Source organism: Caretta caretta, chromosome 1, assembly GCF_965140235.1.
Source record: "Caretta caretta isolate rCarCar2 chromosome 1, rCarCar1.hap1, whole genome shotgun sequence".
In the NCBI taxonomy this organism is placed as follows: domain Eukaryota; kingdom Metazoa; phylum Chordata; order Testudines; family Cheloniidae; genus Caretta; species Caretta caretta.
This window is the reverse complement of record NC_134206.1, coordinates 268,417,311-268,444,010: the sequence shown is the minus strand read 5'-3', so window position 1 is coordinate 268,444,010 and position 26,700 is coordinate 268,417,311. Positions and strand designations below refer to the sequence as shown.

Sequence of the window (26,700 nt, the reverse complement as noted above, 5' to 3'; positions counted from 1 at the left end):
GAGAGGTGCTTAAGAAAAAGCAGAAAACCTACAAGGAGTAGAAGATGGGAGGGATCAGCAAGGAAAGCTACCTTATTGAGGTCAGAACATGTAGGGATAAAGTGAGAGAGGCCAAAAGCCATGTAGAGTTGGACCTTGCAAAGGGAATTAAAACCAATAGTAAAATTTTCTATAGCCATATGTGGAGGGGCGGTGCCCCACCCCTAGGCCAGATTGGGCTATAGCAGGCCAGAGCGGCTGCGCAGACGGGCAGCCAATCAGGGCTGAGCAAGAGGCAGACAATCAGGGCCATGCTAGGCCCTATATAAAGGCTACCCAGGTAAGAGGCAGGCAATCTCTCTTGGGCCTTCAGAGGGTGAAGGTCTGTCTTCTGTGCGAGGAGACTAGCACCAGGGACAGCGCAGTGCTGGGCAGGCGCGGGGGAACAGAAGGGAACTCCTGCCCAGTACCTGCCAGGCTGTGGGCCCTGAGAAAAGGGCCTAGCCAGTGCAAAGGGGCCAAAGGGGAGATGGACAAGGGGAAAGAAGGAGGGCAGGCAGGAAGGCTGCCGCCAAAGGGTGGGCCTGGGTCCCCCCCCTTCCACCTTGCACTTACACCTGGACGTTAGGAATGGCCATCACGGACTGCACCAGACCCCTGTCAAAAGGGGTTAGACTTTGGGGTTGGCCATTGTGGCTGGGGCGAAGAGAATAACTCCTGATAACACCCCACCGCTGGCTCCTCCCCGGAAGGGGTGAGCGTAGACTAGGGAGCACTGCTGGAGGACAATGTCCTGAAGAGGACTCCACGAGAAGGGAGCAACGTGGGTCCAGACACCAACAGAGGGCGACAGACGGACGGGACACCACCAGCGGAGGACGCTCCATACGGACTGAGCTAATTCCCGGACCGAACAACAGGAGGCACTGCGGTGGTGAGTCACACCATATAAAGAAGAAGTGGGACCGCTAAACACTGAGGAGAAAGTGGAGGTTAAGGATAATCTAGGCATGGTCCAATATCTAAACAAATACCTAGCCTCAGTCTTTAATGAGGCTAATGTGGAGCTTAGGGATAATGTTAGGATGACAAATGGGAATGAGGATATGGAGGTAGATATTACCACATCCGAGGTAGAAGCCAAACTCGAACAGCTTAATGGGACTAAATCGGGGGGCCCAGATAATCTTCATCCAAGAGTATTAAAGGAATTGGCACACGAAATTGCAAGCCCATTAGCAAGAATTTTTAATGAACCTGTAAACTCAGGGGTTGTACCCTATGACTGGAGAATTGCTAATATAGTTCCTGTTTTTAAGAAAGGGGGAAAAAAATGTCATCTGGGTAACTACAGGCCTGTTTAGTTTGATATCTGTAGTATGCAAGGTCTTGGAAAAATTTTTGAGGAGAAAGTAGTTAAGGACATTGAGGTCAGTGGTAATTGGGACAAAATACAACATGGTTTCACAAAAGGTAGATTGTGCCAAACCAGTCTGATCTGGTAACAGATTTTTTTAGACAAAGGAAATGCAGTGGATCTAATTTACCTCAGTTTCAGTAAGGCATTTGTTATGGTTCCACATGAGGAATTATTAGCTAAATTGGAAAAGATGGGGATCAACATGAAAATTGAAAGGTGGATAAGGAACTTCTTAAAGGGGGAGACTACAACGGGTCACACTGAAAGGTGAACTGTCAGGCTGGAAGGAGGTTACTAGTGGAGTTCCTCAGGGATCGGTTTTGGGACCAATCTTTTTATTACTGACCTTGGCACAAAAAGTGGGAGTGTGCTAATAAAGTTTGCGGAGGACACAAAACTGGGAGGTGATGCCAATACAAAGAAGGACCGGGATCTCATACAGGGCAATCTGGATGACCTTGTAAACTGGAGTAATAGTAATAGGATGAAATTTAATTGTGAAAAGTGCAAGGTCATGCATTTAGGGATTAATAAGAATTTTGATTATAATCTGGGGACACATCACTTGGAAGTAACAGAGGAGGAGAAAGACCTTGGAGTATTGGTTGATCACAGGATGACTGTGAGCCGCCGATGTGATATTGCTGTGAAAAAAGCTAATGCGGTCTTGGGATGCATCAGGCGAGGTATTTCCAGTAGAGATAAGGAGGTGTTAGTGCCTCGTTATACAAGGCACTGGTGAGACTTCCATCTGGAATAGTGTGTGCAGTTCTGGTCTCCCAGGTTTAAGAAGGATGAATTCAAACTGAAACAGGTACAGAAAAGGGCTACTAGGATGATCCGACGAATGGAAAACCTGTCTTATGAAAGGAGACTCAAGGAGTTTGGCTTATTTAGCCTAACCAAAAGAAGGCTGAGGGAAGATATGATTGCTTTCTGTAAACACATCAGAAGGATAAATACCAAAAAGGGAGAAGAGTTATTTAAGTTAAGGGCTAAAGTGGACACAAGAACAAATGGATATAAACTGGCCATCAGGAAGTTTGGACTTGAAATTAGACAAGGTTTCTAACCATCAGAGGAGTGAAGTTCTGGAACAGCCTTCCAAGGGGAGCAGTGGGGGCAAAAGACATATGTGGCTTCAAGGCTAAGCTATATAAGTTTATGGAGGGGTTGGTATGATAGGATAGCCTAATTTTGGCAATTAATTGATGTTTGACTGTTATTGGTAAATATGCCCAATGGCCTGTGATGGGAAGTTAGATGGGGTGGAATCTGAGTTACTACAGAGAATTCTTTCCTGGATTTCTGGCTGGTGAGTCTTGCCCACGTGCTCAGGGATTAGCCAATCGCCATATTTGAGGTCAGGAAGGAATTTTCCTCCACGGCAGATTGGCAGAGGCCCTGGGGGTTTTTCACCTTCCTCTGCAGTGTGGGGCATGGGTCACTTGCTGGAGGATTCTCTGCACCTTGAAGTCTTTAAATCATGATTTGAGGACTTCAGTAGCTCAGACATAGGTTAGGGGTTTGTTACAGGAGATCCTGTGGCCGGCGTTGTGCAGGAGGTCAGACTAGATGATCATAGCGGTCCCTTCTGACCTTAAAGTCTATAATTCTGTGATATCAACCAGGTAACAATATGGGCCAAGATTTCAAAAAGTTGCTAGTTATGTTAGTTGCCTTTGTTTCTGGGTGTGCAATTTAAGACTGTTGCTTTCAGAGGGTCAGTTTTTAGCACTTTTGAAATCCAGATCCCTTGAAGTATCTCCGATTGAGCACCCAAAATCAGTAGTTTTTGAAATTCTTGCCCACAACACAGTTCTGTATTGAATATATTTGTTATCTACTAATTACTTTTGACGTTTTGGCATCACCTGTTAATAAAGACATCATGTAATTGCATATTGCTTGCAAATGTTCATATACTGAACTCATGCTCAGATTTTGCCTGAATATTAATATTGGTCAGATTGGCCAGTAACCTCCTCATTCTTCCTTCCTCGACTTCTTAAGGATGGGTGCTGAACTTAATTTCCTCCTTTCCTAAATAGTGGGATATTTCTCCTACTCTTATGTGCCACAAGAAAGCAGTACAGTTTTAGGTTTATTTTTAAAGTGTAAACATGTTTATTATTAAGAAAACTGACCTTCAGTTCTTGCCCCTTTCAAATATACCAGTTGTCTTGGGTTTGCTGCCTTTTGTCCCCTCCCGTAAGCATCTAACAGCCGGATAGTTAATGTTAACCAAGTGCATTCCCTTTAAGTCTTCGACACTTGAGAATCCTCCTCTATTCTGTGAAATTGTTGACCATCTTCCCGTCTCTGTTGTCTTAGATTTGGGCTTCTACAATGTTCGCTTTTTGGAATGGGAACTTGTTTAGCAATTTTACATATTGTACAGTTTAATAAATACCTACGGTATGACAAAAAAAAATACACTTGCAAAATTTGTACAGTCAGTGATGTTTTCCCTAAGTTGCCAAGCTCCACCATTTTTCCTTAGTACGTTTTAAATACTAAGTTTATTGAGTGGGGAAGGAGATGGTCTGAATACTAAACTATAGCCTAATAATTATCATAGTAACAGTTATTTTTAATATTATTATTAAATGTCAGTTTGGTTTTGATAAGTGCAATTTCTGCTCCTTTTCCCATCACTCTTGGTACAAAAGTACTGTAGTATACATACAGGGAAATAAGAGCCAACTCTCCAAGCATGTACCTTGTTTAAAGTTTTGTTTTGGAAGTCCTCTAACCTCTTGCACACACGCTAATTTAAATATTTCAGATATTTCTTACTAAGGTGGTTGTTTTTTTTTTAACTTAATTTAAACCTCCAGGCAATAAATATGAAGTTCCTGTGGAGAGTGGATTAGCACATGACAAAGGCCTTGAAATTTTATCTCTATTTGTTAATATGAAAACAACAGATCTGCCAGAAGAGGCTGATAGTATTGTAAGGGAATGCAAAGGTATGTAGTTTGCTAGTTTTTATTTTATAATCAGAAATATTTGTAGTTTTTAGTTTCTACTTTATAGAAATAAAGTAAGGGACATTAATTCTGTAATACAGCATCGTTTTAAATGAACACCACAATTTACTACTGGACCTCTGCTTGTAAGCCAGATGAATGGTTATCTTGGTTTTTGACTATACAGCTTTTTCTACACCCCTTCTCAATCTGTTTAGAGTACATACAGAGAGAGTATTCAAATGAATTCCCAAAAGTTTCATATCACAAGCACATACATAGACAGCTTATTCTGTTTGCCTGGTCTCCAGCCTTTGTTGAAGAAACAAGAACCTGACCTGACTTCCTCATCAACAGCTACATTTAACTGTTGAATCCTTTTACTTAACAGTTTATCTCCACTTAAGATTAACCTTTTTCTTCATGTTTTTCAGGTTCCCCTCTTGTAGTGTCATTGATAGGTGCATTATTACGAGATTTCCCTAATCGTTGGGAGTATTACCTCAGACAGCTACAAAATAAGCAATTTAAAAGAATAAGGAAATCATCATCTTATGATTATGAAGCACTTGATGAAGCCATGTCCATGAGTGTTGAAATGTTAAATGAAAATTTGAAAGACTATTATAAAGATCTTTCTGTCCTTCAAAAGGATGTTAAGGTGCCAACTAAGGTAATAACAGCAAAACTTAAAAGTTTTATGGTTAGTGAGATAGAACTCCTCACTTTAAAAGAAAAAAAAATACTGGTTTTAATCCATTTGTATGACCTAATGAAAAGAATTTATCAAATGGAGATTTAAAAAAAATACTGTAGCAGACTAGCTCCATCGTCCTATCGTATCTTAGTTTGATATTTAACCAAAGAGGTTGAAACTGAAGAGCTGTTGAAATAATATAAAACCTAGCTCTTATATAGCTCTTTTAATCAGACTTTAATTGATTTAGCCAAAAGTTGAAAAAGCATATCAAAAGTGGTTAGCAGTTGAGAGAGGTTGAGTGAGTAAGCATGCTCACCGTTGGTCAGAACATGCAGATGAATGAAGGCAGACACAGAGGTGAATTAAGTGGTTTCCACTGGATTAATTTAGTGCTGCACATTGTATGGATGTTTTCAGAGAACTGTCCACAATGACTCCCAAGATCTTTCTTGAGTGGTAACGGCCAATTTAGACCCCATCATTTTATATGTATACTTGGGGTTATGTCTTCCAATGCACATTGCTTTGCATTTATCAGCATTGAATTTCATCTGCCATTTTGTTGACCAGTCACCAAGTTTTGTGAGATCCTTTTGTAGCTCTTCAGTCTGCTTGGGACTTAACTATCTTGAGTAGTTTTGTCTACAAATTTTGCCACCTCACTATTTATCCCTTTTTCCAGATCATTTATGAATATGTCGAATAGGACGGGTCCCAGTACAGACTTAGAGATTTACCTCTGCAATGTGGCCCTTTAGCCTTTATCTGTGCTGGCCATCAATTGCAAACTGTAACAGAATAACATTACTGTAAATTCCTCATTAAACTTCCACATTCTATTCCTTTTATCTTGCCTCCATGATACTGCGAGGAAGGTGAAATAACGCTCCGTACCTCTGCCAGTTTGGCCCAGTGGGAAAAATTCTTTTCTGATCCTAATACTGGCAGTCAGACCTGTAGCATTCTAAAACAGCTTCTATACTACCACTATGGGAAGGGAGGGTGGGGCAGGCAAAGGGGACAAAAGGCCCTGAAAGCACAGGAAGAAATTTAAATTATTGGGAGAAGAGGGACAAGCATCGGGCCAATTAGTTCCTTGCTCTACCCCAGCTGGCAAATGAGAGCCTGAGAGACAACGGAGGAGGAAGTGCCTAGCCTGCATATGCAGGCTCTCTCCCTTGTGGGCTGTCTATCCCACTCCCAATCTGATCAATATTTCCTCCTCCGGCACAATCTCCTCCAAGAACCAAAACAGTGTGTTTGTAATGGTAGCCTGTGTTGCTACCTATCATGGCTTTTGATGAATACCATATATTTTCACTTATTTTAACGTTGTCTTCAAATTTGTTGATTACCTCCCTATGCAGCTTGCATCTTAAAGCAGACTACTAAACAAGGTTGACTTCTATTTCAAAATTGCATAGGTATGGTAAGATTATTAAATGAAATTAGTTACTAATGGCATATGGCTTTTACCAAAAATATACAATATTGACTTTGTGTGTACAATAGTAAAATAAAAACAATTAAAATAATTGCTATTTAAAATGTGTGATCCCTACTCTGAGAAAATGAAAATATATTGTACTCATATTCAAACAGAAATATTTCCGGAGCTCCAGCTTCCCACGTATCCTACCCATTTTTAGCTTTTGAGGTAACATCACCAGAGAATCCTACTTTAAGACCCCCTAATGTGCAGAATGAGGGTTTTGTATCTTTGTGACTTCAGTCAGTTTGTGACTACATTCAAAATGGTGTGTCTGGGAAATATTTCTGTATTAGATCAAGGAAACCTCTCTTTTTGTACCTTTCATATATGAAGAGAGATTCCTATCATTGGGATTTGCCTGAGGTGTTTGGTAGGTCTTTCCTTTTGATGCTGACACTGTCAGTGGGTGTGCTTTCCAGGTGCTTACCAGATGTATCTGCACAGAATGGAAATGTACTTACTGCATTCTACTATAGACTATAAGTTGATCAAGGATAATACTTTGAAATGGATTAAAAGATCAAAATGCAGGTCTGCTGAAGTCAGTTGGGTGTCCCTAGCCTCTGTTTGCCAGAAGATGGGAATGGGCCACCGGGGATGGATCACTTGATGATTACCTGTTCTGTTCATTCCCTCTGAAGCACCTGGCATTGCTAGAACACTGGGCTAGATGGATCACTGGTCTGACCTAGTATGGCCATTCTTATGTTCTGATACAAAATACCCAAAGTCCTAGGTTGTCTTTTTAAGATAGTTGGCATTCGTAAAAAGAAAAGGAGTACTTGTGGCACCTTAGAGACTAACCAATTTATTTGAGCATAAGCTTTTGTGAGCTACAGCTCACTTCATCGGATGCATACTGTGGAAAATACAGAAGATGTTTTTATACACACAAACCATGAAAAAATGGATGTTTATCACTACAAAAGGTTTTCTCTCCCCCCACCCTACTCTTCTGCTGGTAATAGCTTATCTAAAGTGATCACTCTCCTTACAATGTATATGATAATCAAGGTGGGCCATTTCCAGCACAAATCCAGGGTTTAACAAGAACGTCTGAGGAACAGTGGGGGGGGGGGGGTAGGAGGAATAAATAAGGGGAAATAGGTTACTTTTTATAATAACTCAACCATTCCCAGTCTCTATTCAAGCCTAAGTTAATTGTATCCAATTTGCAAATTAATTCCAATTCAGCAGTCTCTTGTTGGAGTCTGTTTTCAAAGTTTTTTTGTTGAAGGATAGTCACTTTGAGATCAGAAATCGAGTGACCAGAGAGACTGAAGTGTTCTCCGACTGGTTTTTGAATGTTATAATTCTTGACATCTGATTTGTGTCCATTTATTCTTTTACGTAGAGACAGTCCAGTTTGCCCAATGTACATGGCAGAGGGGCATTGCTGGCATATGATGGCGTATATCACATTGGTGGATGGGCAGGTGAACGAGCCTTTGATAGTGTGCCAGCAGTGCCCCTCTGCCATGTACAAAGATTCTATATGTGCTTGCTTTGGAGGTTGAAATCCCTCCTCAAGAACTTCAGGCATTTCTTGGCAATATTTAGTGCTAATAAAATGCCTAAAGTGCATTTTTATGTAAACCTAGATTGACCTGTGATCTAGTTTGGTATGGAAAAGTTAACTTTCATAGAATATCAGGGTTGGAAGGGACCGCAGGAGGTCATCTAGTCCAACCCCTGGACCAATGCCCAATTTTTGCCCTGATCTCTAAATGGCCCCCTCCAGGATTGAACTGACAGCCCTGGGTTTAGCAGGCCAATGCTCAAACCACTGAGCTATCCCTTCACCCACGCTTCACTGACATCTTTGTTTTGTCTGTTGTGTAAGAAGTTTTATGCATTATAAATTAAATAAGTAATTTTGTGACCTCTTGTAATTTTGGGGTAATAGTCATATTGCTTCCTTAGTCCTACCCCTTTTTATTTTTTAAAATGTTTTTTTAGGTGCTTCGTATTCTTTGGGATATGGAGACTGAAGAAGTTGAAGATATTCTGCAAGAATTTGTTAATAAATCTCTCTTATTTTGTGATCGTAATGGGAAATCATTCCATTATTATTTGCATGATCTTCAACTTGACTTCCTCACAGAGAAGAATTGCAATCAGCTTCAGGTAGAGTAACCACTAGTTTATACTTACTCTTTAACATTGTGTGTTAGATACACTTCTGTAAAAGAAAATAGTCATGGTCTAAAATCATTCCTATGTTACAGAATGTTAATTAACCATTTTTGTAGAGATAGATTCTAAATAGTTAACTTTAATTATGCCTATTAAGTTAAACCGTGTTTTTCCCCTCAGTCGTTCATTTTTGACTATTTTGATACTGAGTAATTTGAAAACATGGAGCTGGGCTGACATTGAAATACATAATTCCAAACACACCCAAATATATTTCTTCTCTTGTCTTCTGTTTCTCTGGCTATAACCCATTGCTAGTAGAAGATGATGCAATATCCACATCACTACATGATATCAAGAAGTGTTAAGATGACACTAGAATTGGAATTACCACTTCTATTTTGGTCTCTTTTAAATGCAGAAAATAGAAAAGTGTGTGCACATTGGTGGTCTCTTGAATGAAACCTTAGGGAAGGAATGAGAAAGTGATTGCAAATAGTCTATTTTTCTCAGATTCTCTTCCCTTCATCTTCTAGCACACACTCATTTAACAAAACTAACAGTGAGGAAAGAAAGCGAAAGAACAAGAACAACAAAAGTTACTTATGTAAGTTACAAAGGGCTTTACAACTCAAGGCTGACTACAAGCATAAAACCTTTAAAATTTAGATCTTAAAAAAATAGTTTCCCATATTTCACTTCCAGTTTAGTTCCATAATTGGAGCATAATGTTTCCAAATTCATATCTTGGACATACCAAATGGTCAGCACATTCAAAGCTCAGTGGATGAACTTGGAGAATCAAGTTAAAAGTAGGTCAGGCAAAGTCTGAACTATTATTAATTTTGGTTATTTAAACCCATAGTAGTACTTAAAATAGATCGCATTATTTTCTGGAAGGTAATGACGAGAAAGGGCGTAACAGGGCATCGTCCTGCTCCCATCTCCTTTTCTTTAGCCAAGAAATGCTTGGAAATCTTTCTCTCGAACACCTTTTGCAATTTATTTACAGTGTCCTTTCTCACCACCTTTACAACTTGTGCAGCTCAGAATTTACAATAGCATACACTTGGCAACAGCACGCTCAGCCAAGGCTGGGGGAGACAGAATGCATCTTCCCTCTGAGTGATCTCTCCCGGCTCCGCCTCTGAAATGCCTCCCAGGCTCCCTTCCTGAGCGCTTCATTCTTGTGCTTTTTCTACTTTCTGGGTAATTGGTTAATTAGCCTTGTTTCACTCTCCTTCCCATCCACAATCTATCAATTTACAACTTTGCCCTGCAGGCTTACTCTGGGGTGATTTAATTGGTGATCCAGTGATCAAAGTGATTTTATTTTGTAAAGTGCTTTATACATTTACAGTGTTTGACAAATATGGTGTGATGTTCCCAGAACTTTGGGATTTCCTTTAGTGAAAATATGGTCCTGATTTAGACATGGGACTACCCGAAAGATATTGTGGAAAAATGTTGCAGGAGAAAAATTAATCTTTCAGATTAGTGAATTTAGATGTTTATTTCACTTCTTGCACATTTTATAGCAATGGTAATTAAAATTTTAAGTTAATTCATTCAATACAATATTTTAAAACCAAAAACCAATAGAAATATTTTAGCCCAGGATTTGATATAGTATTAATTGGAAATTTTATTGCTGTTGCAGGAGTTGCATAAAAAGATAGTAAATCAGTACATGAAACATTATCAACTACATATACCTACTCCAGCTCAAGAGGACTGTATGTACTGGTATAACTTTCTAGCATACCACATGGCTAGTGCCAACATGCAGAATGTAAGTTCAGACTTAAGTACTTTCTCTCTCCTTTCTCCCACAACCACATATTGTCTCCCTACATAACTGTTTCCTACAAAAGTCTCTTCCTCAATGTTGCAAAATCCTGTAATTTCATTGCAAGTCTTTTAATATTTGGTGTGGTGTTGGTTGATTTTTGTTGGCTTTTGTTGTTGTCATTGTGTTTTTACACAAAAACCAAGCCCCAGCTCTTAGAATCAGGTGGTTATGCCACATCTTTGTTCATTTAAAAAACTTTCTAGCTGTCTCATAATTTCAGAGAAAAGTTTAACAACATGAACCTTAAAGGCTCAAAAATAAAAAAAAATAAAAAGAACCCCAACTTTATTATTTTAAAATTTCATGATTTTTTGGGAGCCTAATGTGGCAGAGGACAATATTGTGGACAAACTTTAATTAATTAAATTAAATCTCATTGAGTTAAAATTAATGTTGTTGTAGTTCATTGTATTAAAAATGCAGGTATTTGTGGTGTTGTGAGATTATATGCAACTTCTCTAGGAGGAGGGGGTATTCTAATGTAATTCCTTTGATTATCATCATTTTGAAGCCATGCACTGGAGAGATTTCAATATACTAGTTCAAACTGGATTTTCCAGGGAGCCACAGACAAAGACAATTTTTGGATAAAATAGCCTGGTTTCAAACAGACTCAGGGCCTTCTTGATCCAGCAAATGGGCAGGACCACTGGTCCACCAAGGGGCCCCAATCCTTAGGGAAGGATTCAAAGGACTTGGCCTACTGGCTGGGTCTGTTATGAACTTGTGGCCGCAGAAGAAACGCCTTTGTGCATTTTAAGGACTAATCACCTGACAGAGCCCATGTTCAAGTTGGGTTGATCTCTGGTAAGCTTATTAGCATGCATGTAGTTTCACTTATGGTTTTTAATGTTTTTTCCGTACTTACTGCCTTTGCCCTAGGAATAAATGGAAAGAGCTATGTGGTAACTTATAACTCTAGGTAATCACTCTGTTATTTCTCTCTGAAGAGAAAGTAAGCAAACCTGCTTAGGCAGAGACCCTTTCTGAGAATAATACAGTAAAGGCAGAGAACTGTGCAGCTTGGAAATACCCTAGTCAGAAGGGAGAGAGACGCAGGTCTCCACCCAAGAGAGGTAATGGCTGGGGAGCTGGAAGCCAGAGAATGCATGCCCCTTGATGGATCACTGCAGTGAAATACAGGTGCAGTTGTCCTGAACTGGGACACCTACCTCGTGATTTTTAAATACTTCAGATTCGCCATACTGCTTCCTTCTTATATTACAAGTAGCTTGTTTTAGCTAGGGGGAAATTCTGAGGGAGGGGAAATAGTTTAGATTAACTATCTCATCAGATTTAATTTTTGCTCTCACCATATTTCTGTTATGTTGTATGTGAGCCATTCTGTGGATATGGAGTTGGGGGATATCTACATCGATGCCTTCATCTATCTTACTTACTGGGTTTTGTATTCTATTTGACAGTGGTCAAAAAGAGAAATTTTGTCATTTAATTTTTTCTTCCTATTTGTATTTTTTTCAAAATATGAAAAATTTCAGTTAGCTCTATAATTGGATGAAAAATGGGAGGGGACGCTTTATGGAAAACTACATCAGCTTCTCCCATTTTTTGTTTTTGAGTTTTGAACTTTTGTCAGTTTCAAATTTAGAAATGTTTTCATCAGGTTTTAGGTTTCTAATTATTTGTATAAGTAAGAGATAATTTGTTTGCAGGGTCCTTATTCATGTTGTATTCTCTTGAAACTCCATTTGTGCTCAAGCATAAAAAAAAATTATAGGGTTGTTTTGTTTTTTTTAAGTTGTAAACTTTGAAGCATAGGATTGTCTTTCATTTCTACACTTAGACTGGTGCTACCAGAAAGTAACAAAAATAATCTGGTAGGGTAAATTGGGGATGCTTGGAAGAAGATTACTAAGAGAGTGAATCTGAAAAAAGTAACAGCTGGTCAGCCATATGTAATTTACATAAAATATAATTTTCATAACTTTTCATTATAATTTTTTGTAATGGGACGTTTCTTTAAAGATCAGTTACTCACTGGCTAGGACACATTCAAAACAAAATGTCCTGTGTCCATATCTGGGATACAAGGCATTCAAATTCTTCAAAGAAGTGGTTCGGGTTTTCAATCTCACTTACTTTATGGAATATTTCCCTTCCCCTCCTCTCTCACTATTATAAATATTTCTCTGCTTAGAAGTGGCAGTAACACTTGCTACTGTAGGAGGGGCATTAAAGTCTGTTGACCAGTTTTTCAAGTTATAAACTTCTTCTCTGCTAAAATAGAGCTAATTAGTTTTATATAGTGTAGTGCTCTTGGGTAATCAGGTTAATGCACAATAGAGGTGACGTTAGAAACAGCTTCATCCTTTTGCTAGACAGAATTTATTCCATCCATTTTGGTTATTTTACCCTGAAACTGCTTTAAAGTTTGGCAATGGCAGCTTTATGCATAGTAGTTATACTTCTGATTTTTTTCAGGACTGTGAAAGCTTTAAAAAGTCTTCTGTCAATCTTTGTGGGACGTTCTGTTGGACTATATTCTTGTTTTTGAACATTTAACAAACTAATATTTGCAAAGTTTATCCTTCCTCTCTTTCCATATGTCACAGTACTAAGTAACTTCAGGCTCTGGCTGAGGATCCCTCTTTCAGGATCTTACATAGCTGTCTCTGACTCTCTCTTTAAGTGTTTGTAACTGATGAGGCCTGTCCTTAAACTTTGCCAGTAATAAATTTTAGATTTTTATGGCTTCTTTTAATATGGTGTTTTTTTCCTTTGATGTCAGTCTATTTAAGCTTTGAAGCCTTACAGGGATGTTGATTTTTACTGTACACATTTAAAAAATGCTAGACACAACAATTTTATATATGCAATAACTTTTTTCCATATATATATATTTGTTAAACTCATTTCTTTTTCTTACAGGAGCTTTGTGCTCTCATGTTTTCTCTACATTGGATAAAAGCAAAAACCGAGTTGGTAGGGCCTGCCCATTTGATTCATGAATATGTAGAATATAGCCATATATTGGATCAGAAGGTATGTTACTTTAAGATAAATGACTAAGTCTCTAACCAGACCCTGTTTTTCTGTTTGATTTCAGGTTATTAAAAATAATTAATTGGTTAGAGGCCAAAGGAAAGAGTGGTGAACTATGGAGTTGCCTTACAGTAAAGCCTGTAGGTTGGGGAAGAAAAAATAAATTCTTGGACATTTAATATGTAGATGAGTAACAGACCATAATGTGTATAGTCAGTGTGAAGACTGAAAATAAATAAATCGTAATTTATGTAGAGCTTGTAAAAATGTTGAATAATTATAATTAGTAAGAAGTAACACTGGTAGGGTTCCTGTAGTCCCCACATCCTGTTGGGACAGATTCTGTCACCCTTACTCTGTGAAATAACTGGTTGACTTTGAGAGCTGTTTTGGGATTAAGGGACTACTCATTGTGAGTAAAAGTGATGGTATCTGGCCCATTATTTTGGGGGAATCAGTGTAATACGTAGGTTACTTCCAAATATTCCGTTTTATTAAATCTGTTTGCTCCAGGACTAAATATAAACTACACTTCTGAAAGATTAGAATTATTATGCAAGATGCAAAAATATGAATAATATGTTTGAAAAATGTCCATGTTCAGTTCTGACTATATTATCAAACATACCTGTTTCGTTCACAGGATAGCATAGTACGTGAAAACTTTCAGGAATTTCTGTCTTTAAACGGGCACCTTCTTGGAAGGCAGCCATTTCCTAACATCATACAGTTAGGGCTGTGTCAACCAGAGACTTCAGAAGTGTATCAACAAGCTAAACTGCAAGCTCAGCAAGAAATTGTTAAAGGAGCATTTTACCTGGAATGGATGTAAGTAGTTACAAACTGTCTTGATATACTGTTTTCTTGCATACCGGGAAACTAAACAACTCTTCTGAAAACTATTTTCTATGTACAATTAATCCACAAACACTTTTAGAGAGCATTATGATTTTGATAAGAAAAAAATGCAGCTATTTGAGGAATTGTAAATCTAAAAATTATTTCAAAAAGGCCGAAAAGATAATATGGCAAGTTAATTCAATTGGGGTGGGTAGTGTGACAAAGCTCTGTCCTTGTCTCTGTGGGTCCCGCGTTTCTTGGCGGATTTCACTAGCCTGAGAGGCTCACTGTGACCCTCCACGTAACCCTTCTCTCTCTAGAGACAAGGGTCACAGTCTGAGCCATTTTCATCATAAGCCAGCAAGGGAGGTGAGAAGCTGTCCTCCCTTGCACAGTCTCTGTTGTCTCCCAGTCTCACTGATTATCGTGGGGGGGAGCCTGGGCCCACCCTCTACTCCAGCCTCCAGCCCAGGGACCTTAATAATATCATCTATGGTAGCTGACCTTTTAGAAACATGACACGTACAATTCCCTGGGCTACTTCCCCCCAGCAGCCCCCACATCCTCAGGCTCCACTTCACCCTTACCTCAGGGCCTCCTTCCTTGTGCCTGATATGGTGTGTACTGCTCAGTCTCTCCAACAGTGCAACTTCCTCCCACAGCTCCTGACATCCGCCCCCACCTTACTAACTGGTAGGCTTTTAACTAGTTTCAGCCAGTCCCTGATTGGCTTCAGGTGTCCCAATCAACCTAGTGTTCTCCCTGCCTTCTGGAAAGTTCTTAATTGGCCCCAGGTGTCTTAAGTGACCTGGAGCAGCTGCCATTTAACTTAACCTGGTACCAATGATTTGTTTAGCCTGGAGCTAATAAATCTATCTCTCACTACTTTTCTATAGCCATCTGGCCTTGCCCCATCACATATCCCCCCCGCTCTGCTCAACACCATAGAGTTGGGCATCTTGGGATGCCAGGCAGTATGCTTGTGACAGAACATCAGCATTACCATGGTGGCATCCAGCCCTGTGTCATATGCAGAACTGGAATGGTTGGAGGGATAAGAACCACCTGGTGACCCTTGCATTCTTTTACTTATTCCGCTGCATCCACTGGAGGAGTGCATGGTCCGTCACAAGAGTAAATCGCCAGCCTAAGAGGTAATAACACAGTGTCTCCATAGCCCATTTGACAGCAAGGCATTCTCTCGACTACTGCGTATTTCTGTTCTCTTGGGAAAAGCTTTCTGCTTAGGTAGAGGGCCGGGTGTTCCTCTTCTCCCACCATTTGCGACAGAACCACTCCCAACCCCACCTCAGAAGCGTCTGTTTGTAAAATAAATTGCTTGTTAAAATCCGGGGCTATGAGTACGGGGTCATTACAGAGGGCCGTCCGAAGGTCTGTGAATGCCCCCTCTGCTGCGTCGGTCCACTTTACCATGTCTGGACTTCAGGCCTTCACCAGGTCCGTTAGGGGACTTGCCCTAGTGGCAAAGTGGGGAATAAAACGTCGGAAGTAGCCTACCACGCCTAGGAATGTGCAGACCTGCTTCTTTCGGGTCGGCCGGGGCCAGTTTTGAATTGCCTCTAGCTTATTCTTTTGGGGCTTCACTATGCCCCTTCCCACAATATATCCCAGGTACCTAGCCTCTGCTAGCCCTATGGCGCATTTAGCGGGATTAGCAGTGAGGCCAGCTTGCCTTAAGGTGCGCAGTACTGCCTCAACTTTCTCCAAGTGGGTCCCCAAGTCTGGTGTATGGATGATGACATCATCTAGGTATGCGGCTGCATAACTAGTATGGGGGCACAGCAGCTCATCTATGAGGCGCTGGAATGTGGCTGGGGCCCCATGTAGCCCAGAAGGGAGGACAGTGTACTGGAATAGCAAAAGGAAAGAACACTGTCTTTTCTTTAGCTTCTTTGGTCAGATCCAGTGTAATCAGGAATCGGGCACTACCCAGTCAGTCAACCAGTTCGTCAATGCATGGTATGGGGTATGCATCAAACTGGGATATTTCATTCAGTTGGCGAAAGTCATTACAGAATCTTGTGGTAAATCTAGGTTTAGGCACTAGAACAATTGGACTGGACCACTGACTAAGATTCTTCAATAACCCCTAATTCTAACCATTTTCTTTATTTGGGCCTCAATTTCTTTTCTTTTGGCTACTGGGATTCGGTAGGGTCTCAATGTTACCTTGGCTCCGGGGATTGTGTGGATATGGTGATAGGTCTCAGTCGTCCACCCTGGTTTTTTAGAGAACACATCTCGGTTGTGATTAATCATGTCGGCTGCCTCGATCTTTTGGATCGGCGTCAAGTCGGATGATATCCTCAATTGCTCGTGTAAGTTACCCTCTTAGGGGAGGTTCTCCTGTGTGACTAAGCATGCCTCTCGATCGTGCCAAGGTTTTAGAAGATTGATGTGGTAAATTTGCTCCAGTTTCCGGCAGCCTGGCTGCTGCACCTTATAGTTCACCTCTCCCACGGCTTCAATTACATCATAGGGTCCCTGCCACTGGGCCAACAATTTACTTTCTGCTCTGGGCACCAGTACCATCACCCGATCCCCTGGTTGGAACTGTCGAAGCTTCGCTTGGTGGTTATAATGGGTTCGTTGGGTCTCCTGTGCTCTCTCCAAGTGTTCCCGTACAATGGGCGTAACTAGGGCTATCCGATCTCTCATCTGCAGTACATGCTCAACTATGTTCCTTCCTGGATTTGGCTCCTCTTCCCAGGCTTCTCTGGCTATATCCAATATGCCCGGGGGGGCACCCATATAGTAGTTCGAATGGAGAGAAACCCGTGGATGCTTGTGGAACCTCCCGGATGGCGAACATGAGGTAAAACAATAGGGTATCCCAATCTTTCCCATCCCGGCTCACCACTTTCCTGATCATGGCCTTGAGGGTCCTATTGAAACTTTCCACAAGGCCATCTGTTTGCAGGTGCTATACAGAGGTCTGTAGGGCTTGTACGTGAAGCAACGAACAGAGAGCTTTCATCAACTTGGACACAAAAGGTCAATATCTCCCTGGGTAGCCCAACCCAGGCAAAGATCTGTACTAGTGCCTTAGCTATTGTCTTGGAAGCTGTGTTGCATAGTCCAGTACAAGTACATGTTGGTGGCCCTGAGCTGTCTTCTCTAGGGGCCCTACCAGATCCATGGCTATGCGTTCGAAAGGAACCTCTATTATTGGAAGAGGTATTAAAAGAGCCTGCAAGTGTGGGCGAGGGTTATGTAACTGACATTCTGGACAAGAGGTGCAGTATCGCCGGACATCTTCATGTACTCCTGGCCAGAAGAACCACCACAGGATCCATGCCTGGGTTTTCTCTACCCCAGGTGTCCTCCAAACGGGTGACTATGGGCGAGACTTAATATGGCTTTTTGATGTTTTCATGGCACCAGAAGTTGTTGTATCTCTTGCGCCTGCATTTGCACCACGCAGTACAGGAGATCTTTCTTCACTATAAAGTAAGGTCCGGAACCCCAGACCTTCCCATCCACCGGGATCTCATCGATCTCGGCCACCTCTTGCCTGGCGTTATCATATCTGGGGTCCTCCGCCTGGTCCTGCCCGAAAGTCTCTCTCCCGGGACTAACCTGCCCAAGCTCCCAGGGGCTGGCTTCTGCTTCTTCCAACGGCTCGCCGCCGTCATGGCTGGGGGCAGCCTCTGGCTCACCTTCCGTGGTGGGAGTTTCTCTGTTGGCTGCTCGCGTCCATCTGCCTACTAGGGAGGTTTTCTGGCCCTGGGTCAGGATCCGGGTTCCCAAGGCCTTCACAGCCTTCCTCTCTTTTATGGTCTTTCGGGGGGGGCTGAGAACAGATCCTGAGAAATCTCAGTGAACATCGGGAGCTGACATGCCCCCAGTGATGAGTTGCTGTCCTCAGGGTCCCCACCTCCCTCCAGCCTCTCCGGGGGAAATAAATTATCAAACCCTGGATAGTCCCTCCCAATGACTACAGGATATGGGAGTTTAGGAAGTACGCCCACTGTCACCTCAATGGGGTTCCCCTAAACTTCTGTCTCCACCGGGATGGTGGGGTAATGGCTCACAGCCCCATTCACGCATGTCACTGCTACGCGTTTGGCTTGTAGCAGCTGACTACTTTTTACCAGCTTACCCGATATGAGGGTGATAGCACTCCCAGAGTCCGCAAGCGCTGTAGTCTCTGCTCCATTTATCCTCACTGGCCTGGTGTACTTATGCGAGGCTAATCCGACCCCCGCGAGGTGGATAAGGGAGCATAGGACCTCCCAATCCTTCAAGTTACATTGCATAGGCTCCTCGGTGCTGGGACACTGTGCTGCTATGTGTCCCCACTCCCCACATGCATAACATCTATAATTGCTTTTAGTCACTCCCCTATCCCGGGGGTTAGGGGGTTTAGTCTCGGAGTTCTCTCCACTCAGGCAAATCCCTTCCTTCTGGGGTCCCCGCTGGTTTTCGCCCCCCCCCTTCCACCTAGGACTCCCTGGGGGTTTGGCTGACCAACCTTCCAGGGGTGGGGTCAGGTGCTTGCTTCGAAAGGGGCCTTCCTTGGGTAGTTGGGTCAGTTCCCTGGCTGTCATCCATCTTTCTACCAGCGTGATCATCTCGTTGTACGTGGACGGATCGTTCTGGCCTTACCATTTGCGGAGATCTGGCAGCAGTCCCCACATGTAATGGTCCTTGACCAGGGTTTCCAAAATCTCTTCTGGGCTGCACACCTCGGGCTGTAACCACTTCCGCGCAAGGTGTATGAGGTTGAATAGCTGGGACCTCAGGGGTTTGTTCCTGGTATTCCACTCATGGAACCTCTGGGCCCTTACTGCTGCCGTCACCCCTGATTGTGCTAGGATCTCTGCCTTCAGACAGGTATAGTCCATGGCATCCATGGCAGGCAAATTAAAGTAGGCCTTCTGGGCCTCTCCACACAAAAAAGGGGCGAGAATGCTGGCCCGCTGCTCTTGGGGCCACGCCTCACGCTGAGCAGTCCTTTCAAATGAGAGGAGATATGCTTCTACGTCATCTCCTGATGTCATCTTTGGCAGACAACCAGTGGCCCTCAGGGTTCGCATCCCGTCAGACCCTCGGGCTTGGGTGGATGTTCAGCTTGTCGTCCACCTTTCCCAAGAAGGCACGATCTTGGGTCATCTGACTCATCAATAATTGATTGGTTTCCTGCTGTAGCCGCATAGACTCCTGTTGCACCATTGCCTGAACCCGGGTGGCCTCCTGCTGGGCTGCCGTGGCTTGTACCAGAGCTCTTACCACATCCTCCACTGTGGTACAAAGCAAACAAAAAAAAAAATCCAAAACCCCAGTGCACTTTTATTTTTAAACCTCCTTTCTTCCGCCACGCTGTATGAAATCCCACTTTTAACACCAGTTGTGACAAAGCTCTGTCCTTGTCTCAGTGGGTCATAGAATATCGGGGTTGGAAGGGACCTCAGGAGGTCATCTAGTCCAACCCCCTGCTCAAAGCAGGACCAATCCTCTGCATTTCTTGGCAGATTTCACTAGCCTCAGAGGCTCATTTTGACCCTCCACATAACCCTTCTCTCTCTAGAGACAAGGGTCACAGTCTACTGAGCCGTTTTCATCATAAGCCAGCAAGGGAGGTGAGAAGCTGTCCTCCCTTGCACAGTCTCTGTTGTCTCCCAGTCTCAGTGATTATCGGGGTGGGGAAGGGGGGAGCCCGGGCCCGGGCTCTAATAGTATCATCTATGGTAGCTGACCTTTTAGAAACATGACATGTACAATTCCCTAGGCTACTTCCCCACGGCAGCCCCCACTTCCTCAGACTCCACTTCACCCTTACCTCAGGGCCTCCTTCCTTGTGCCTGATATGGTGTGTACTGCTCAGTCTCTCCAACAGTGCAACTTCCTCCCACAGCTCCTGACATCCGCCCCCACCTTACTAACTGGGAGGCTTTTAACTAGTTTCAGCCAGTCCCTGATTGGCTTCAGGTGTCCCAATCAACCTAGCAGTCTCCCTGCCTTCTGGAAAGTTCTTAATTGGCCCCAGGTGTCTTAAGTGACCTGGAGCAGCTGCCATTTAACTTATCCTGGTACCAAGGATTTGTTTAGCCTGGAGCTAATATATCTATCTCCCACTACTTTTCTATAGCCATCTGGCCTTGCCCCATCACAGTAGGTAGTTGTTGTTTGTTTTTTACTTCTATACCTAAACTGTAGACTGTAAGGTTTGGTTCTTAGTGCTGAAAACAGCAATTCATGTAGGTATAGAAAGAAACCATAAGAAGATAGATAGATATAAACAGAAAATGTAACATGTATGGAGATAAGTCTTGGGAGGGAAGGTGGGATTTGAACACCCTTAGAAGACATACATGGGAGGGATTGCAAATGCTTTGGAAGATAGGATTAAAATTCAAAATGATCTGGACAAACTGGAGAAATGTTTGTCCAGATCATTGTCTGAAGTAAATAGTCTGACTTTCAATAAGGACAAATGCAAAGTACTCCACTTAGGAAGGAACATTCAATTGCACACATACAAAATGGGAAATGACTTCCTTGGAAGGAGTACTGTGGAAAGGGATCTGAGGGTTATTGTGGATCACAAGCTAAATGACAATCAACAGCATAACACTTGCAAAAAAAGTGAACATCATTCTGGGATGTATTAGCAGGAGTGTTGTAAGCAAGTCATGAGAAGTAATTCTTCCACTCTATTCAGCGCTAAGATCTCAACTGGAGTATTTTGTCTGGTTCTGAGTGCCATATTTCAGTAAAGATGTGGACAAATTGGAGAAAGTCCAGAGGAGAGCAACAAAAATGATTAAAGGTCTATAAAACATGACCTATGAGGAAAAATTGAAAAAAATTGGATTTGTTTAATCTGGAAGACTGAGGGGGGACATAACTGTTTTCAAGTACATAAGAGGTTGTTACAAGAAGGAGGGAGAAAAATTGTTCTTAACCTTTGAGGATAGGACAAGAAGCAATGGGCTTAAATTGCAGCAAGGTAGGCTTAGGTTGAACATTAGGGAAAACTTCCTAACTGTCAGAGTAATTAAACACTGGAATAAATTGCTTAGGGAGGTTGTGGAATATAAGTCATTGGAGATTTTTAAGAATAAGTTAGACAAACACCTGTCAGGAATGGTCTAGTTATTACTTAGTCCTTCCTTGAGTGCAGGGGACTGGATTAGATGACCTATTGAGGTCCCTTCCAGTCCTATACGTCTGTGATTCTATACTTGTCCTAAATACGCTTTTGGAAGGAAAGTGCCCTACTAGTGAGCAACAACTTAACACATAGGTGATCGTTAACTCTTCATACAAACGTTATCCCACTTTTGGATGATCAGATCATATAGCTATCCGAGCCCTTATAATGCATGTGGCAGGTTGCAATATACGTTACTCTTATGCCCTGAAATCTGGAAGACAAAAGTGAAAGATATTAAAGTGCTCTGCAAAACATAGATGTACAGGTATTTTTTGTGTGGATTAGATTGAAAGAAGAAACCTCACTTATTAGTATTTTTCTTAAATCATTGACTATTATTTCTGTGTTGTAGAAATAAAAAATCCATGAAGAACCTCTCCCGTTTGGTTGTCCGTCCCCATACAGATGCAGTTTATCATGCGTGTTTTTCCAAGGATGGACAGAGAATAGCTTCTTGTGGTGCTGATAAAACCTTACAGGTAAAATACATAAATGTAAGCAAACTAAACTAAATAAATATATATAATATGACAATCCAGACAAAATAGTACTTAAGTTTTTCTATTTTTGTTTTACTAGACAAGGATGCTAAGAAACTAGAGTACTTCAGAGGGAAAATAATTCAAAAGGATATAGACAATGGTGCCTAAATTATTTTAACTGTATAACTTATTTTGAGTCATCTTTTTATTCAGAAGGATACAGGATTATATGGTTCAAGGGTTAATATCCCCTAAATGCAGCTATAGCCAATGTAATATAGAGATTGTTTGTTTTTTCTTTAAGTACATCCCTGGATCATGTTGCCTCAGGGCACATCTGCAATACAGCATCTGTAACGGCACAACTATGGTGCTGCAGTTGTGCCTCTGTAGTAAAGGACAGGATTTTTCCATTGATGTAGTTAATCCACCTCTCTGAAAGGAAGTAGCTAGGCTGATGGAAGAATTCTTCTATTAACCTAGCCATGGCTGCACAGAGGGTTAGGTCCACCTAACTATGGTGGTCAGGGGATTAAATTTTTCACAGCCCAAGTGACATAGTGGTGGAATTTATTAATAATACTACAATTATTAATATAATGTGAGACCACCAGACACTAATGTAACCATAAATTCCTTTAAGTCTAAAGGTCACGTATTTTATATTCTGTACATTTTATACAATTGCTCTAAACATGGCTAACAGCCTAAAAATAAGCCATCAATGTATCCGACACAGTAACAAAGTATTCATAAGCATGTGGTCAGCATGCTGACAAATAGACCAGACCTAGGGAAAACCCATCTCATCCTGGTGTGCTCCAGCATGGTCTGACAGAGAGCCTTAAAATTAAAAAAAAAAAACAATTTTATTCCCTTCAACAAACAAATGATGTCATAGCCAAATACCTCTTTAGCTAACACCTAATTTGAGGCCATTGATTCTACTTTTCAGTTTTAATCCAGATAAGATTTACAGTCTTTTTTTCCCTCCTTTTCTCTTCCCCTCCTTCCTGTTGACCAACAGCTTTTTTGTTGCACCTGGATTCAGATAGGCTTTACTTTTAAGATAACACTGGTATGTGGGGTGGGAAGGTCCATGTTGGCTCCTTTTAAAGACACATTCTCTTTGTCTTATTTAAAATCATCTTCAGTCACCTTTATTGGTCAGAGGCCTTCTTTTTAGAAACTCCCTCATCTCATTTAATTATTTTTTGAACCAGACATCCTCTCTACTCCATTCATTTTGGCCTTACAATTCATTGTTTTCAAGGCTTTCCTTCTACTTGCTAGTCAGGGCCTTTCTTTACAACACATTTTTTTAACCAAACTTAAGCTAACTCTAATTCTTTAATTTCATATTTATTCTACACATAACTATGTTGATCTAATTTTTAAGTGTCAACCAGGCCTAAATTAACCTCACACAAAAATGCTTTGCCTATTAACCTTCTTAAAAACTGAAAATTAGTTTGCCAGTGCTGGAGGAGCCCTGTACTGGTTAGTACCAGTTATCTGTATGGAAATTGTAAAACTATATGTAGACATTTAAACTGTTCTCCCCACTTTTGCATAAAATATTTTATCAACCCAATGTTAGTGGAGAGGTGGTGGTAGAATGAGCTCCAGAAATGGGAGATGGGATTAGAGTAAAAATTGGGACATAAGAGGACGGCTTGCAATCAGAAGCTGGGTGAGGGGAACTTCCAAAAAGGAAAACCGAGGAGCGATGACTGATGCCAATTTATCAGTAGTCTGCCTAGAGGGAGCCAGCCAGCTCTCTAGAATGCTAGCTGTCAGTCAACCAGTACCCCAGTAAGGTGTACGTATTCCAGACAGCCAAAGATAAGGGTAACGAGTAACTTTTTTGCAAACCTTCTTTATCCTTTTGGATTCTTACTAAGTTGAATATTCATCTTAATTCCTAGGTGTGTGTTTTAGTTTCTGGTTATACACGGGTAATGTAGATATTTAATATACTGTATATTGTTGTTTTTATTTGCTGGCTGCTACTACAAAAACCTGATGACATCCAGTTCAGAAAATACCTTGTGCATGTACTGTTTGTTTTGCTTTGCTGATGTCATTATGCTGTGCTTCCGTAGTTAATGGCTTTATTAGTGAAAGAGTACAAATTTCTCTTAAAAAATGTCAGTCATAAAGTTCAAGACAGAAGGGACCACTAGATTACCCAGCACTCTCACACTAAACCCAACAATGGAAATGAGACCCACAGGAGACTAGACTACATCAGAAGAAGTAGTGTTTTACCCACGAAAGCTAAGGCCCAAGTAAATCTGTTAGTCTTTAAGGTGCCATCAGACTCCTTGTTTTTGTGGATACAGACTGACACGGCTATCCCCTAATAGGAGGCTAGACTGTTTGCCACAGAAAGAGAACAGGAGGGAACAAGGTACACCAGTGCTTGAGGCCCCTGCAATGGTAGGGAAATGATTAAGTGAGAAATACTCAGATAATACTGGCAAGTGACTCATAGTTACATGCTGCAGAGGAAGGTGAAAATTCCCCACAGTCACTGGCAATCTGATTTGGGGAAAAATTCCTTCCCGACCCCACAAATGGTGATCCGTTAGACCCTGCGCATATGAGCAAGAACCAGCCAGCCAAGCTCCTGAGAGAGAGTGAGTGCTTGGTGCCACCTCAGAGCCCTGGCCCACCCTGCTTAGTGTCCCATCTCTAGTTGTGGCCATCCATGATATGTTAAAGGAAGCAGATAAAAAAAACCTCTCGAATACATTAGTGGGGGGGAATCCCCCTGCAGGCAGCTGGCTAAAACCCTGAAGCATTAACTTTTAGGAACATGAGTGAGCCCCAGGTCTGTTGACCTTGTCCCCCACCATCATAAGCAAAACCGCCATATAAATTTATCCAGCTCTCTTGTAAAACTAATTAAGTTGTTTTCCCCCCCACAACTTCTATTGGGAGGCTGTTCCAGAACCTGACTGCTCTTATGGTTAGAAACCCTCTTATTTTCCAGCCTGAACTTGTACATGACCAGTATATACCCATATGTTCTTGTGCCAAAATTGTCCTCTAGCTTAAACAGCTATTCACTCTCCCTGGTATTTACCCCCACAAGCTCTTCCAGTTTTCTCTCATTAGTTAGATGCTCCATTCCCTGATCATCCTTCTCTGCACCTATTCCAGTTTAATTTAATCTTTTTTGAATGTGGGTGACCAAATTGTACACAGTATTCCAAATGAGGTCTTACCAATGTCTTGTACAATGGCATTAATACTTCTCTATCTCTACTGGGAATGCATTGCCTAATACATCCTAGGATCATATTTTGTATTTTTTTTCAGAGCCATGACACATTGGTGGCTCAGTCATCCAGTGATGGACTTACATGTCCAGGTCTCGTGCCTCTTCTGTCACTTCCAGTTGTTGAGCCCCCAGCTTGTAGCAGAAATTCTTATTAGTCCCCCCCGTGCATGACATTGCACTTGTGACAGAAATCCATCGTAAATACTAACTTCAGTCTTTAAGGTCATTGAAATTTTTCTGTATTGACAATACCTGCCAACTTTGTATTATCAGCAAATGTAATTAACACACTCCTACTTTTTATGCCAAAGTTATTAATAAAAATATTGAATCATTTTGTCCTTGAGGAAATCTGCTAGTAACCTCTCTCCAGTCCCATTGTTCACTATTCAGCACAATCCATTGCTTTCTTCCCCTTTAGCCAATTCCTTTTTCACCTTTCAATGCTTGTACTCAGCCTCGTCTTCTCTAATTTATCTACTAATTTCCCATGTGGTACCATGTCAAATACTTTACTGTAGTTCAAATATATTAGCTATATTGCACTTCCTTTATCTAAAAAATCGTTTCTTTTCCCAAAGAAGGAAATCATGTTAGTCTGACATAGTTTACCTTTGGTAAACCCATGTTGCAATGCATCCTTTTTACCATTTAGTTTGATTAATTATTCTTTCCTTCATAATTTGCTCTAAAACCTTGCGTACTATTGAGGTCAGACCAATAGGTCTGTAATTGCCTGGATCACATATTTTCCCTTTCTTAAATACAGATGTTAGCAATATTCCAGTCATGTGGTATGACCCCTCAATAGATAGATGTATTATAAATCCTTACTACCAGACTAGCAATCTCATGTGCCAGTTCTTTTAGTATTCTGGGATGGAAATTGTCCGGTCTCCCTAATTTGAGTGCATTAAGATCTTTAAGTTTTCTTGCAACTCAGATGTGGTCATTTCTATTTCTAGACACTCATTTTCATCATCCATACTGCTTTCATATGCATGTTCCATATTATCATAGTAATGGAAAACTGAGGCAAAGTATTAATTTAGTTTTGGGGCAACACCTAGATTATCTTTAATCTTCTTCCCATCTACACTGCATAGCAGCCCAAACTCATCCTTCCTTATTCTTTTTATTTATATCTATATTTTTATTAAAAAAACCCTCAATTTAATTTTCCTTGGCAAGAGCTAATTCAGCTTGACTTCGCAATTCTCACTTTATTCCTACATTTTGTAAACTTCCAGCTTTCTTTGCTGATCAGCCCCTTTTTCCATTTCCTATAGGCTCTCTTCTTACTCCTAATAATCACCTTGAGGTGGTTATTCATCTAGCTGATCTGAGTCTGAGCC

General features: G+C 41.4%; 1 protein-coding gene across 8 annotated transcripts in view; it reads left to right on the top strand.

Annotated features, from left to right (window-relative positions):
• The window catches only part of APAF1 (apoptotic peptidase activating factor 1), a 91,816-nt gene that overhangs the window by 18,300 nt on the left and 46,816 nt on the right, over positions 1-26,700 (top strand). For 7 of the 8 annotated variants that reach the window (XM_048835489.2, XM_048835494.2, XM_048835495.2 and 4 more), the window contains 7 exons: positions 4,240-4,371; positions 4,806-5,044; positions 8,523-8,690; positions 10,360-10,491; positions 13,441-13,554; positions 14,198-14,382; positions 21,927-22,053. In XM_048835489.2, coding sequence (XP_048691446.2) covers positions 4,240-4,371; positions 4,806-5,044; positions 8,523-8,690; positions 10,360-10,491; positions 13,441-13,554; positions 14,198-14,382; positions 21,927-22,053 — 1,097 coding nt within the window. Of the gene's footprint in view, positions 1-4,239; positions 4,372-4,805; positions 5,045-6,438; positions 6,496-8,522; positions 8,691-10,359; positions 10,492-13,440; positions 13,555-14,197; positions 14,383-21,926; positions 22,054-26,700 lie in introns of those variants that run through there. The other variant, XM_048835499.2, reaches the window with a different exon arrangement.